Source organism: Aotus nancymaae, unplaced genomic scaffold, assembly GCF_030222135.1.
Source record: "Aotus nancymaae isolate 86718 unplaced genomic scaffold, 86718_ANA_hifiasm-v0.15.2.pri h1tg000028l, whole genome shotgun sequence".
NCBI lineage: Eukaryota > Metazoa > Chordata > Mammalia > Primates > Aotidae > Aotus > Aotus nancymaae.
In genome coordinates this window covers 14,147,835-14,163,413 of record NW_026988441.1, presented here as the reverse complement: position 1 = coordinate 14,163,413, position 15,579 = coordinate 14,147,835, and the positions used below count along the sequence as shown (strand labels likewise).

General features: G+C 41.7%; 2 protein-coding genes across 3 annotated transcripts in view; one reads left to right on the top strand and one right to left on the bottom strand.

Moving 5' to 3' along the window:
* LOC105723400 (galectin-4-like) overlaps positions 1-15,579 on the bottom strand; it is a 135,497-nt gene that overhangs the window by 92,985 nt on the left and 26,933 nt on the right. The gene's annotated exons all lie outside the window — the stretch shown is intronic.
* Positions 9,347-14,525, top strand: LOC105723405 (galectin-16-like). The gene is made up of 4 exons (XM_021670454.2): positions 9,347-9,361; positions 11,844-11,920; positions 12,419-12,629; positions 14,409-14,525. Exons 1-4 carry the CDS (start codon positions 9,347-9,349, stop codon positions 14,523-14,525), a joined length of 420 nt encoding a protein of 139 aa, XP_021526129.1.

The window sequence follows — 15,579 nt, the reverse complement described above, 5'->3', positions numbered from 1 at the left end:
CCTGCTGGGTTCAAGCAATTCCCAAGCAATTCTCATGTCTCAATGGCCCAATTAGCTGGAATTACAGGTGCATGCCACCACACTCAGCTAATTTTTGTATTATTAGTACAGACAGCTTCGCCATGCTGGGCAGGCTGGTCTCACACTCCTCACCTCAAGTGATCTGCCTGCCTCAGCCTCCCAAAGTTCTGGAATTACAGGCATGAGACACCGTGCCTGGCCAGAAATTTATCATCTTTTTCTAAAGTTCCTTTACAGCAGCCTGCACAGAGTGAGGCACAGCATTCATATACAGAAAACATTCTGCAAACAATGGAAAGAATTAAGAAATTGCACCAGATTATCCTAAGGTTACAGTTTCTCCCCAAAGCCACCAGTGATACCTGTGTGGCTGTAAACAGCTACCTAACATTTCAGTGCAGTGAGTCATTCAAGTTTGGGTAAAGATTTTGGTTAAGTGTCTGACTCAACTACATGCTATAGAAGGATGCCATTCCTAATTTCTCAGACGTTCCAGGGACTTTGTCACTCACTCCTTGAGTCACAGGAAGGTTTTTCCTCTTCGATGTCTTAATGCTTCCCATACAGTGACTCAGGCCCTTTTGGGCTACTTCCTCTTTCCCCTCTTAAAGCAAGAACCAAACCCTGGGAGGTTTAGTGAACTTTTAATGACTGTATGGGAAAGAGTGAGGAGGAATTATTCTGTTAACAGGCTCTGAGAATCCCATGGTCATGCAGAAAGAGGGACTTCTCAACAGTGAGAAGTCTGGTCATCTCTTTCAATGCAGATAATCACTGAGGTCATGGACACATCTTTCCACGTTTGGATCCTCTTCACAGACGTGGGCAGGAGTTGGTGGGCAAAGGTGTAACAGTGTTGGCTACTTATCATTACATACAAGAGGGCAAATGCAGCAGAATGACAGCATGCCACCAAATAAGCTTTTAGCCTTCTCTCCACTCTGTCCTAGTACCTACAATATCCCCTGAGAAAACTCCTAGTTATACAAGTAAACTCAGTAAACAAGCTTCTGTTGGAAGACTACCTTTTGTGGCTATTTGAGACAGTTGCTCACTTTATTTCTAATGTTTCCTCTTATTCCTCCAGTGAGGCTCTACCACTCAGTGTTGCAAGGTCCCTGTTTGCTCAGCCTCCCCTCTAACCTAGAAGATCAAGGCCAGGGACCATGTCAGTGAACTTGAATGCCTGCACCTTGCACAGAGCCTCTCACAGGGTTAGAGCTCGGCAATGTTCATTGAATTCATACATTTCAGTTCCATGAACTATGACTGCCATTCATTGCTGAGGTCCTACTTTTTCTTTGGAGAAGGCCAGATTTGGGTAATGGTGGCAGAGAATGAAACCAAGCCCTCTTACAAAAATGAAACAGACAGGTATTGTAAAACATAGAATATTATCTTCAACGATTTCTAAGCATATGAAAAGATCCATCACTTACATCTGAATAAAATGTGAATATTTTGGCCTACTCATTAGAGAGTGCCAGAAAGTATGGATTGTACCGAGGCTGTACAGAAAGGCACCTTAATAGTGTTAATGTATCAAATTTAAAATGCACACATTTTTTCTATGTCTCTTTCAGTATTGTGTGCTTGATTTGTATAGGGTAAATAATTTATCTCTTTAGTGAAAATGTTGAGAAAAAGTGCACCTGATAGTTTGTACTCACCTCGTGAACACCAGGTCTGGATTTAGATAATAAAATACTGAATTTCACTCTGAGCCTGTTCCTGTATTGTATTGTTTTCTGGGGTTCTTTAGAAGGTAAGTGTTTTGGGGATGTGGGAAGCATATTAGCCAGTGGCGGCTAAGTGGAACTCATTTCCAAAGATGGCCCCATCATGATGACAAGTCAAAATAATCACAGCTTGTGGAATTCCCTTACCTTAATTTGGGCTTTCTTTGTGACACCTTGATCAATATAGAAGTCACACTGCCTGCCTTTCAAAGCCAAGGCCTATGATGCCTTGAACCTTTTTCTTGAGACTTTGGAAGCCCTTTTTTTTTTTTTTTTTGGTGGAAGCCAATCATTGATTATGATTTCAGGATTTCAGGAAATTCAAGGCACTAATTTGGAGATGAGGCAGGGAAGGAAATAAAGAACCAGCCTCCAGGAGTTCAGCCACCCTTGTGTTGAGTTGGACATGAGTAAAGCATCTCTGAAATCTCTGACTATAGATCTTTCTGAAATCAAGACACCAATCACATGATCTATCATCTACCTGTTTCCTTCCACTAAAACTACAAAGCTGGGAGAAATCAGAATAAATGATTGATTTAAGCCAACAGGTATTGGGAGGTTGCCTGTGCTGTAGTACCAACAGTAACAGCAGTAAAGCAGAATGTGCTCACTGTGTCTATTTGTATGAATTGTGTCAATTCTACCAATAAACCACTTATTTTCTGATCTAAAACTGTGACCATTTGTTTACAAAGAGAAATCTTAGGATTCTGACCACATAAAATGGAAAAACCTGGAAATTCTTTTGAAAAAAAAAAAAAGGATTATTTAAAGGAAATGATTGAATTGGTATTCTCTAACTATTGCTTGGATTGAAAACTTCCGATGTAAACTTTCTTTTTTTTTTTGTTTTTTGTTGTCGTTTTTTGTTTTGCTTTTTTTTTTCATTTTTTTAAAATTATACTTTAAGTTCTGGGGTTCATGTGCAGATCTTGCAGGATTGTTACATAGGTATACACATGCCATGGTGGTTTGCTGCCTCCATCCCCCTGTCACCTACATTAGGCATTTCTCCTAATGTTATCCTTCCCAGTCTCCCCATCTCCTGCTATCCCTCCCCTAGTACCCAGTCCCCTAAAAGACACAAGAACAGAAAACCAAACACTGATGTAAACTTTCTTAAATTTTTCTTTCAATTCCTTCAGTGCATCCCACACCAATCCAGGCAGTTTCAAGATAAAAGAAACATTCTTAGGATGAATAAAGAATTAAGATATTTCACCTGACTTTCATCAAATTATAAAGTCTCTACCCAAAGCCATTTATGCCTGTGTGGTTGTAAATAGATACCTAATATTTCACTGCAATGAGTCATCCAAAATGAAGGAAGAATTTTGGTTCAGAGTGTCTGTCGTAAAGTACGGGCTGTAGAGAATGTTGTTCATTTTGTCATCTCAGACAGTCCAGTGGTCCTGTGACTCACTGCCTGTCTCACTTGTGTGCTTGTGCCACTTTGTCTTTTTCCTTATTAGAGTAAAAGCCAGATCCTGGAAAATGTAGTGAGGTTTTATTGACAAGAGAAGAGGAAGGCATGAGAAGAGATCATTCTATTAGCAGGCTCTGGGAATTCCATGGTCACAAAGAAATGCGGAGTTTCTGTTGTTCCTCAACAACAGGGAGTGTGGACATCACCCTCAATCACAGACACACATTGAGATCAGGGAGACATCGTCACACTTGCACCATCTTCACATAACATGGTGGGAGTTTATGGACGATGCTGTGAACAGTTTGCCATTTACCATTACCTACCAGAGGAAAAATACAGCATGCCACAAAACAAGCTTTCAGCCTCATCTCCACTCAGCCCTAGTGCCTATAGCAACCAACCAGGATTTAGATTGATCCCATGTCTTTGCTATTGTGAATAGTGGTGCAACAAACATACACATGCATATGTCTTTATAGTAGAATGATCTATATTTCCTTTGAGTATATACCTAGTAATGGAATTTCTGGGTCAATTGGTAGCTATGTTTTTAAGTCTTTGAGGAATTATCACACTGTGTTCCATAATGATTGAACTAATTTTCACTCCCACCATAATGAATATGCATTCCTTTTCCTCTGCAACATTGCCAGCATCTATTACTTTTTGACACTTAAATAATAGCCATTCTGACCCTGGTGTGAGAGGGTATCTCACTGTTGTTCTGATTTGCATTCCCTAATAATCAGAAATGTTGAGCTTTTCTTCATAGGCTTCTTGGCCACATGTATGTCTTCTCTGGGGAAGCATCTGTTCATATCTCTTGCTCACTTTTTAATAAAATTTTTTTTTCTTGCATATTTCTTAAATTCCATATAGATGCGGAATGTTAGAACTTTGTCTGATACATAGTTTGGAAAAATGTTCTCCTATTCTGTAGGTTGCCTGTTTACTCTGTTGATAGTTTCCTTTGCTGTGCAGAAGCTCTTCAGTTTAATTAGATCCCATTTGTCAATTTTTGCTTTTGTTGCAATGACTTGTGTCACCTGCATCATGAATTCTTTCCCCATTCCTATATCCAGAATGTCATTGCCTGGGTTGTTTTCTAGGGTTTTTACAGTTTTGGGTCATACATTTCAGTCTCTGATCCACCTGAAGTTGATTTTTGTGAATGGTATAAGGAAGGGGTCCAGTTTTTGTTTTTTTTTTGTTTTTTTTTGGAGATGGAGTTTCGCTCTTGTTACCCAGGCTGGAGTGCAATGGCGTGATCTCGGCTCACCGCAACCTCCGCCTCCTGGGTTCAGGCAATTCTCCTGCCTCAGCCTCCCGAGTAGCTGGGATTACAGGCACACACCACCATGCCCAGCTAATTTTTGTATTTTTAGTAGAGATGGGGTTTCACCATGTTGACCAGGATGGTCTCGATCTCTTGATCTCGTGATTCACCCGCCTCGGCCTCCCAAAGTGCTGGGATTACAGGCATGAGCCACCGTGCTCGGCCAGGGGTCCAGTTTTAATCTTCTGCTTATGGCTACACAGTTATCGCAGCACCATTCATTGAATAGGGAGTCCCTTCCCCATTGCCTGTTTTTCTCAGCTTGTGGAAGACCAGATGGTTGCAAGTTTGTGGCCTTATTTGTAGTGTCTCTGCTCTGTTTCATATGTGTCTGTGTGTCTACCAATACTATGCTATATTGTAGTATAATTTGAAGACAGATAGCATGATGTATCCTGTTTTGTTCTTTTTGCTCATGATTGCCTTTGTCATTAGGGCTGTATTTGTTCCATGAGAATTTTTAAAAAATAGTTTTATATAGCTCCTTGAAGAATGTCATTGGTAATTTTATATGAATCGCATTGGATCTGAAAATTGTTTTGGGAATTATGGCCCTTTTGATAATATTGGTTCTTCTTATCCATGAGTATGGAATGTTTTTCCATGTTTGTGTCATCTCAGATTTCTTTGAGCAGTGGTTTTTTTTTTTTTTTTTTAATTTTGCCTTGAAGAATGTGGCAAATTGTATTTTACAAAGATGTTCATGATGATATCTCTTCTCCTACATGGTATTCTCCAGTGTGATCTTTTCTTGATCTTTTTAAAAATCTTTTATTTCTATAGGTTTTGGGGGGGACATGTGATATGTGGTTTCCTGAGTCTCTTAATGGATATTTGTGAGATATGGGTGCACCCATCACCCAAGCAGTATACACTTAACCCAATTTGTAATCTATCATCCCTTACCTCTTCCTCTCCCTTTCTCCACAAATCCCCAGCATCTACTCTATCCTTCTTATACCTTTGCATAGTCATAGCTTAGCTCCCACTTATAAGTGAGAACATACAATGTTTCGTTTTGCATTCCTGAGTTACTTTACTTAGAATAATAGTCTCCAATCCCATCCAGGTTGCTGTTAGTGCCATTAACTCATTCCTTTTTATGGCTGAGTAGTATTTCATCATATATAGATATACTGCAGTTTTCTTATGCACTCATTGATTGATGGTTATTTAGAATGGTTTCACATATTTGCAATTGTGAATTGTGCTGCTATAAACATGCATGTGCAAGTATCTTTTTTGTATAATGACTTATTTTCCACCAGGTAGATACCCAGTGGTGAGATTGCTGGATCAAATTGTAGTTGTACTTTTAGCTCTTTAAGGCATCTCCACAATGTTTTCTATAGTGGTTGTACTAGTTTACATTCCCACCAGCAGTATAAAGGGTTCCCTTTCCACCTCATCCCCTCCAATATCTATTATTTTTTAGATTTTTTGATAATGGCCATTCTTGCAGGAGTAAGGTGGTGTCGCATTGTGGTTTTGATTTACATTTCCCTGATCATTAGTGATGTTGAGCATTTTTTCATATGTTTGTTGGCCATTTGTATGCCTTTGCTTCACCCATCAACCTGTCATCTATGTTAGGTATTTCTCCTTATGCTATCCCGCCCCTTGTCTTTTAGCCCCTGACAGGCCCCAGTGTGTGATATGCCCCTGCCTGTGGTCCATGTGTTCTCATTGTTCAACTCCCACTTATGAGTGAGAACATGTGGTGTTTGGTTTTCTGTTCCTGTGTTAGTTTGCTGAGAATGATGACTTCCAGCTTCATCCATGTCCCTGCAGGGGACATGGATTCATCATTTTTAATGGCTGCATACATAGTATTCCATGATTTATTTATGTGTGTCACATTTTCTTTATCCAGTTTACCATTGATGGGCATTTGGGTTGGTTACAAGTTTTTGCTATTGTGAATACTGCTGCAATGAACACATGTATTCATGTGTCTTTATAGCAGAATTATTTATAATTTTTTCCCACTTGGGAAAATGGGTGAGTTGTCCATGTTCTTGGCATATTGAGCAGCTGCTTGCTCAAGTAAATGGTGTAAATCCCATTAGACCACACTGGGTGTAATGAGATTGCTGGGTCCAATGGTATTTCTGGTTCTAGATTTTTGAGGAATTGCCACACTGTCTTCCACAATGGCTAAATTAATTTACACTTCCACCAACAGTGTAAAAGCATTCCTATTTCTCCACATCCATATTGCCCAAAGAAATTTAAAGATGCAATGCTATTCCTATCAAACTAGGAATGACATTCTTCACAGAATTAAAAAACAAAAAACTACTTAAAAATTCACATGGAACCAAAAAAAGCCAAATAACTGAGGTAATTCTAAGCAAACAAACAAACAAACAAAGCTAGAGGCATCACATTTCCGAACTTCAAACTATACTACAAGGCTACAGTAACCAAAACAGAATGGTATGGGTATAAAAACAGACATCTAAACCAATGGAACAGGGTGGAGAGCCCAGAAACAAGGCCACATACCTACAACCATCTGATCTTCAACAAAGCTGACCAAACAAACAATGGAAAAAAGACTCCCTATTCAAGACATGGTGCTGGAAGAACTGGATAGCCATATGCAGAATATTGAAATTGGACCCCTTCTTTACACCATATACAAAAATCAACTCAAAATGGATTAAAGATTTCAATGTAAAACTCAAAGCTACAAATACCCTGGAAGACAACCTAGGTGATACCATGCAGGACATAGGCATGAGCAAAGATTTTATGATGGAGATTTCAAAAGTAATCACAACAAAAGCAAAAATTGACAAACTGAATCTAAACTAAAGAACTTCTGCACAACAAAGGAAACTATCAACTGAGTAAACAGCCTGCAGAATGGGAGAAAATATTTTCAAACTATGTATCTGAAGAAGGTCTAATATCTGAGCATCTATAAGAAACGTCAACAACTTTATAATAAAAAAAAAAACATAAAAAAGCGGGTAAGGGGCTCAGCACAGTGGATCATGCCTATAATTGCAGTACTTTGGGCAGCCAAGGCTGGTGGATCGCCTGAGCCCAGGAATTTGAGAACAGGCTGGGCAACATGGCAAAAATCCATCTCTACTAAAAATAGAAAAAATTAGCCTGGCATAGTGACATGAGCCTGTAGTCCCAGGTACTCAGGAGGCTGAGCTGGGAGTATTACCTGAGGCCAGGAGCCAGAGGTTGCAGATGGTGCCACACTATTCCAGCCTGAGTGTCAGAGTGAGACTTGTTTTAAAACAGCAATGTAAAAAGGTGAGGAAAGGACAGGAACAGACACTTTTCAAAAGTAGACATATAGGTGGCCAAGAAGCATACAAAAAAAGCTCAACATCACTGAACATTAGAGAAATGCAAATCAAAGCCACAATGAGATACCACCTCACACCAGTCAGAATAGCTCTTATTAAAAAGTCAAAACAGGACAGATGCTGGCAAGGTTGTGAAGAAAAGGGAGCACTTACACATTGTTGGTGACTGTAAATTAGTTCATCCATTGTGGAAAGGAGTGTGGTGATTCCTCAAAGAGCTAACAACAGAACTACCGTTCAACCCAGCAATCCCATCACTGGGTGTCTATCCAGAGGAATAGAAATCATTCTGCCATAAAGACATATGAACATAAATGTTCATTGCAACACTATGCACAATAGCAAAGACACGTAATGAACCTAAATCCCCCTTAAGGACAAACTGGATACAGAAAACGTGGTATATGCATACAATGGAATACTATGCAGTCCTAAAAAAGAATGAGATTATGTCTTTTACAGGAACATGGATGGAGCTGGATGCCATTATTCTTAGCAAACTAATGCTGGAACAGAAAACCAAATACTGCATATTCTCACTTATACGTGTGAACTAAATAATGAAACTCATGGACACCAAGAGAGAAACCACAAATAGTGGAGCCTACTTGAGGGTGGAGGGTGAAAGGTGCAATAGAAGCAAAAAAATAACTATTGGGTACCACGCTTAGTACCCAGATGAAGAAATTATATGTACAGCAAACCCCATGACACAACTTTATCACCATATGTACCCCTGATCCTAAAAGTTAAAAAAAAAAAAACAAAAAAATATTCTCACCTTTCTCCCAGAATCTGCAGGAGAAACAGTGTTTCTGAAACTTTGATTTACTTGAACACCAAGAGAAAGGAGAGGGTGCAGCTAGAACCCAGGTGCGTGACAGTCAGATGAGAGTGGCCCTCACCTGGCAGAACCAAGCAGCTTAGCATGGGGCAGGTTCATGCAGGAACTTTCTCTACTTCTCTCCCTAGATCCTCCTGAGGATCAAGGTCAGTGCTCTCATGGAATGTTTAAAGCAGAGAGAAGAATTACCTTCTAGAGCTAACGTGTTTCCCCCAAATCTCCAAAAAAATTTTTTTAGCCATTGTACAAAATTGGGAAAACGTACACCTTCTGGCTAGATTCTGCATAGTGGAGAAAAGGCTTGAGAGGCATAAAGGCTGGGCTTTACAATCACTTTCCCTAACCCCATCATTCTTATCTATGCATCTCTCTGGTAACCCAATCTATAGCCTGGTACCTCCCCCGTGGTGGTAATTCCTGCTGCATTACAGACACGGACTTGCAAATAGCTATGGTTGTGACTGAGTTTCTTCCTGACACCTTAGCCTTTCTCATGCTGCAAGGAAAGTTTGTTGGGAGGAGCGTGGAATCTGGAATGAAGCCAGAGGGCAAGGCAATAATGGATCATTTAAATGTTGCAACTCAGAGAATCACTCAGAAGACTGGACACAATTCTGAAGAGACGCCCAGACGGAGAGACCAATGTCATCTCTACCTGTGAGTTGAAAAGGCACAGCCTTCAATAATCTCTAGTCACACAAACAAGAACAACAACAACAAAAACTGGGAGATTTTATGAGATGAAAATATGAGCATTCCTTCTGTGAATGCTTTACTGACAGTTGTGGGTGTGTGGAAGAGAAACCCTGAGGCTATGGTATCTGAGATGCTTGTGGGGTGTGGGGTGTGGGGTGTGGACCCTGGATCAGTGTAACCCTCTGTGAGCATATGATAATGTCTGATGATCTACTAAAAGTACAGAAAATTAGCCGGGAAAAAAAAAAAAGAAAAAAAGAAAAAAAAAAGATAATGTCTGATGAGAGTGAAATCAGCTGAGATGATGTGACTTTAGGTGGGAGGTGGATGGCCCACCAGGTTGAGCAGGTGTGTGTGTAAGTGTAAGGGGGTGAGTGTGCATTGTCTTCATGACTGTGAAGTGAGTGTGTGTGTGAGCACAGCCAGACCAGTGCACGGGCATCTTTATGTGCACAGGGAGTAAGTGTGTGTGACTCAGTGAGTAGCGTGGCTCTGTGTGTCTGTGGGTGTGTGTGCTGGGATGTTACTGTGTTGAAGTGGGAACATGCATGTGGCTTTCCGTGCATGCAAATATTCTTCCCCAAACAGCAGCACCTTTGATGAAGAAGCCGTGTGTCCTTTCATGTGTGTCAATGTGGATCCCAGGTGGCTTAACTGGTGGGGATCTTGGGGATTGTGAGTTACCGAGGACTTGTTTTAGATCACTTATGAGAGTGGAATGTATGATCAGTAGATGTCTCTTCCCAGTAAGAGTGAGGAAGAGGAATGCAGACTAGGGGGTGATGATTCCTCAGGTGGGGTCTGCATAGAGTTATCACTGGCTCTTGCCTCCAAGGCTCAGCTTCCCTGTTCCCAACCCAGCCTATTCTTCCCATCTTGGGACAGGAGGGTGTGCAGATACTGATTTGCTAGGGAAGAACATTAGAGACCGTGGTTTCAGAGACTGAATAACGCAAAATATCCACTGTAAGCTCTGTGTGAAATGAAACTAAATTTTTTCCTCCACCCATGAAAGAACAAGTTTACTCTCAGTTCAGACAGAGCTTACAGTGGATATTAATCAACCAAGTAGCTGCATTCACTGGCCATGGCTATTGAGCCATCCCAGGCGGCTTAACTGGTGGGGATCTTGGGGATTGTGTTACCAATTTGGGAGGCAAAGATGGGAGAATAACTTGAGGCCAGAAGTTTGAGACCACTCTGGGCATCACAGTGAGGTCCTTTCTTTAAAAAAACCTTTAAATATCTCACGCCTGTAATCCCAGCACTTTGGGAGGCCGAGGCGGGTGGATCACGAGGTCAAGAGATCGAGACCATCCTGGTCAACATGGTGAAACCCCATCTCTACTAAAAATACAAAAATTAGCTGGGCATGGTGGTGCGTGCCTGTAATCCCAGCTACTCAGGAGGCTGAGGCAGGAGAATTGCCTGAACCCAGGAGGCGGAGGTTGCGGTGAGCCGAGATCGCGCCATTGCACTCCAGCCTGGGTAACAAGAGCGAAACTCCGTCTCAAAAAAAAAAACAAAAAAAAAAACCTTTAAATATCAACTGGCAGAGTGACAGGCACCTTTTGCCCCAGGTACTCAAGAGGGAGCAAGTGTGTGAGGATCACTGCCACCCAGGAGTTTGCGGTTTCAGTGAGCTATGATTGCACCACTGCATGTCAGCCTGGGCAACAGAGCAAGACCCTATCTCAAAGATACAGAAAAATCATCAACCACTTGTAGTTGTCATAGAAATCAATCATTCCCTCCAGTTATGTCCTTGACCCACAGGCTTCATTTGTGCAAGTCCTGGGGCTGTGCTCTCAGCAATGTGGCCCCTTCTGGGAAGGACGTCCATTGCCCTTGACGATTGTGATGCATGTGTGTCCCACACACAGGGGTTTCCTGTTCTTTCATTATTTCCCTTTCTCTTTTAACAAGCGTTGTTTTTTACTGGAGTGAATTTTTAAATCTTACATCCTCAAGGTTTTTTTATTTTCAGAGGTGAAAATGAAGGCAGGTTAGTGTTTCAGGAGGACTCTCTTGTTCTGTTAGGTCACCCCTAACAGGCCCTACACATGCCAAGGATTAGGGTAAAAATTTTACATATATTAACTCCTCTATTATGGAGAACATCCTACAAAGTAGGAATTCCTGATAATCCGCCTTGTGCTGGGGAAAATGAAGCAAGGAGAGTTCCAGTAACAGATATAAGATGTACTGCTAGTAAGAGGCAGAATGAGACCGGAATCCAGGCATCCTGGCTCCTGAACTCTTGCTCTTACCTATGGGTCCACCATATCTTTAGGAATATGAGGCCCTGACTGTGGTGAGGTGAAAGAGGGAGGCCTCGGAGTCTGCCCTTTGATCTCTAACCTCCTGTATCATGGGAATCTGTTACAGGAGGGGAGGCTGCACCTGACCCTGCACCTCTCACTCACTCTCAATACCCTGGCAGGTGCCATACAAACGTCCTGTGTCCTTGTCTATTGGTGCCTGTGTGATTATCAAAGGGAGACCGAACCTCTCTTTTATGTGAGTACTCCATGGTCTAATGGAGGGGGTGGAGAAGGGAGAATATTTGCTAAGGGCTTGATGTTATGTGTAAGTGATGTGGAAATGTCTAGCTGGCAGGATGGAGGCTTCATGTAGGTGCAGGTCCTGGAGACCCTCCAGCACCTGGCATAAAATCTGCAGCAAGTGCATGTGGGCCAGCCATGGGGCCCAGGGGAGGAGAACACTCAGTGGGTTGGAGCTGTGGCTCTTAATCAAGGGACATTGAATTTTCAGGGAATGAACAACTCAGGCCCAGGTCAGTGACTGGCTCAGTTTTCATCTGGGGATGAGGAGCACAGCATCTCCCTGCCGGGGGCATGAGGAGCTGAAGCATCCCCACAGGGACCAGGCCTGCAGCATCATCAGGGAGACTTTTGCCCTGGGTAAAGGGGGGAAGGGATGTGTGTGTGTGTTAAGCGTGTGTTTGCTCAAGGGAGGAGTGTAAACTGCCCAACGTGCTATGTGCTTTGCCCTCAGCAATGACCCACAGCTGCAGGTGGATTTCTACACTGAGACAGATGAGGACTCAGAAATTGCCTTCCATTTCCGAGTGCACTTTGGCCATCGTGTGGTCATGAACAGTCGTGAGTTTGGGGTATGGAAGTTGGAAGAGAAATTACACTATGTGCCCTTTGAGGATGGCGAACCATTTGACCTGCGCATCTACGTGTTTCACAATCAGTACGAGGTGAGCACCCCAGGAGCTCCCAGCACCCGGGCTCTGTGGGCCCCCAGAGCAGGAGGCAGCTCTCATTGACCTAGCCCTACCAGCCCCTCAGGGCCCATTTTCCATAACTACTCCTGCACCAGGTTTTCATCACAGAGTACACTCTGCTTGCACTGCCATCCTCAGCTCTTTCCCAAATCTGACCAAGGTCAAGGTCAGCTCACCTTCCATTTTCCCCAAAGTAGAGAATCTCCTCTGTCTTTTCCCATAGTGCTCTTTTCTACTTATGCCATTAATTAAATTTTCTTTAAGCTGAATAAATACAATATACTTAAGAAAAAAGTTGTTTTAATCAGTCAAAAATTAAGCCTTCATATCACTTTTGGGCCCCAATTCTACTCATAAGAACATTACTAGAGCTCTGCTCTCCTTCAGAGAAATTTTTTTTTTTTTGAGATAGAGTCTCACTTTGTCAACCAGGTGAGAGTGCAGCGCTGTGATCTCAGCTCACCGCAACCTCCACCTCCTGGATTTAAGCGATCCCTTTGCCTTATCCTCCCAAGTAGCTGGGATTACAGGTGTGTGCCACCACACCAGGCTAATTTTTGTATTTTTAGTAGAGATGGGATTTCATCATGTTGGCCAGGCTGGTCTTGAACTCCTGATCTCAAGTGATCCACCCATCTCGGCCTCTCGGTATACTGGGATAACAGGCGTAAGCCACCGTGTCCACCCCTTCAGAGGAAATCTTTGCCTATGGAAGCATATAGATATGTCTATGATTTCATTTGTTTTTAAGTAAATCCTGGTATAAATTACTCTACACATTACAGTTTAGGAACTAAGTTGACTTGTTGTCAAAGAATATATCTTGAAGACATTATCAACCCATGGTGCGGCTTTAGTTTTTAAAGACTGAATAATATTGCATGAAAAAGTTTACCCAAAATTATTGAACTTTACCCAATTTGGGCATTAAAGTTGTTTCCAGCATTTTGCTCTCACGAATGATGCTGTGTTAAGTTTTCTAATCAATCCTTTTGTCATTACCAACCTCCCAATACTTATATTGGAAGATAATTACAAAAAAAAGAAAAAACTTGAAAAATGTGTGAATTTTAAATTTGAAAAATTAATACTAATAAGGTGACTTTCTCTATAGCTTCAGTATAAGAAATACATCCATACTTTCTGGCTTTCTCTAATGAGTAGGCCAAAAGATTCACATTTTATTCAGATTCAAGTGAGGGATCTTTTCCTGTGCTTAGAAGTGGCTGAAGATAATATCCTATGTTTTACAACACCTGTCCTCCTTCGACTCTCTAACAACACTGGCTTTCACTCTTTGCCACTGCCACCTCAGATGTAGGCTACTCCAAAGAAAAACTGTGCCATCAGTAGTAAAAGGCAGTCACAGTTCATGGAAGTGAAAAGTATGCATTCAATGGACATGGTCTAGCACTAACCCTGTGGCAGGCTCTGTGCAAGATGCAGGGTCTCAAGTTCCTGAGACACAGCCTCTGGTGATGGGGATCATCCAGGCTAGAAGGGAGGCTGAGTTAACAGGGACTGTGTGACACAGTGTAGAACTTCACTAGAGAAATGAAAGAAAGCATTAGAAATAAAGTCATCAACTGTCTCAAGTAGGCACAAAACGTCATCTGTAAACAGAAATGTGTCTACCACATTCACTTGTATAACTAGGAGTTTTCTTAGGAAATATTATTGGTCCTAGGGCAGAGTGAAGAAGCTGAAAACTTGTTTGGTGGCATACCGTCTGATGCATTTTTCCTCTTGTAGGTAAAGGTAAATGGCCAATACATTTACGGCTTTGCCCATCGACACCCGCCATCATATGTGAAGATGATTCAAGTGTGGAGAGATGTCTCCCTGACCTCAGTGTGTGTCTACAATTGAGGGAGATGATCACACTTTTCATTTTTGAGGAATCCATTTTTCTATCTGACCATGGTATTCCTAGAGCCTGTTAACAATCCCTCCTCACCCTTTCCCCTGGGCTTGGTCATTAAAACAGCACGAAACCTCACATAATTTGGTTCTTGCTTTAAGAAGAAGAAAGAGGAAGTAGTCATTCCCAAAAGGGGCCCCCACATTCTATGGGAGGCATCAGGAAATCAAAGGGGATAAACCTTCCTGTGAAGAAGTGAGTGACAAGGTCTCTGGAATGTCTGAGAAGACATTAGGAACAGCATCCTTCTATAGCCCGTAGTTGACATCAGACAGTCTAAACCAAAATACCCAATCTCAGAGGACTCACGGCACTGAAAGTTAGGTAGCTGTTTACAGCCATGCAGGTGTACCTGATGGCTTTAGGGAGAACCTATAACTTGAGAAAAATTATGTGGAATTTCTTAATTTTTCCCATTGTTCTCAGGATGCTTATTGTGTATGAACACTGTGCCTGGCTTTGTGAGGCCTGCTGTGAAGGAAATGAAGAAAAAGATGACAAGTTTTGCATGTGAAGTTTTCAATCCAAGTAATAGTTAAGAGAATCCCTTAAAGAATCCAAATTATTCTTATTTGCAAATATTTGAAGTTTTTTTTTCATTTTATGTGGGGAGAATCCAGGAGCTTCTCTTTGGAAATAAATGATGATGGTTTTAGAGCAGAGCACATGGAGATTATTACTGGAATTGACACAATTCATATATATGGACACAGTGAGCAGACCCTGCTTTGCTGCTATTCCAGTGATGAATTGCAGCATAGCAAACCTCCCAACACATATTGGCTAAAAGCAATGATTTGTTTTGATCTCTCCCAGCTTTACAGGTTACTAAACTCGTGTGTTAGATTATGTGATGGGAGTCAAGTTTTCTGAGAGATGTTTTAGGCTGGGACTTTAGAGAATGCTTTACTCATGTCCAACTCAACACTAGGGCTGAGTGAACACCTGAAAACAGGATGGTTATCTCCTTCACGACCTCACCTTCCCATTCATTGCTTTAAT

Excerpts from the sequence above, each read along its gene's own strand:
- LOC105723405 (XM_021670454.2), top strand. Across the intron at positions 11,921-12,418 it reads AGACCGAACCTCTCTTTTAT|CAATGACCCACAGCTGCAGG; the intron begins GTGAGTACTCCA and ends CTTTGCCCTCAG. Across the intron at positions 12,630-14,408 it reads TGTTTCACAATCAGTACGAG|GTAAAGGTAAATGGCCAATA; the intron begins GTGAGCACCCCA and ends TTCCTCTTGTAG.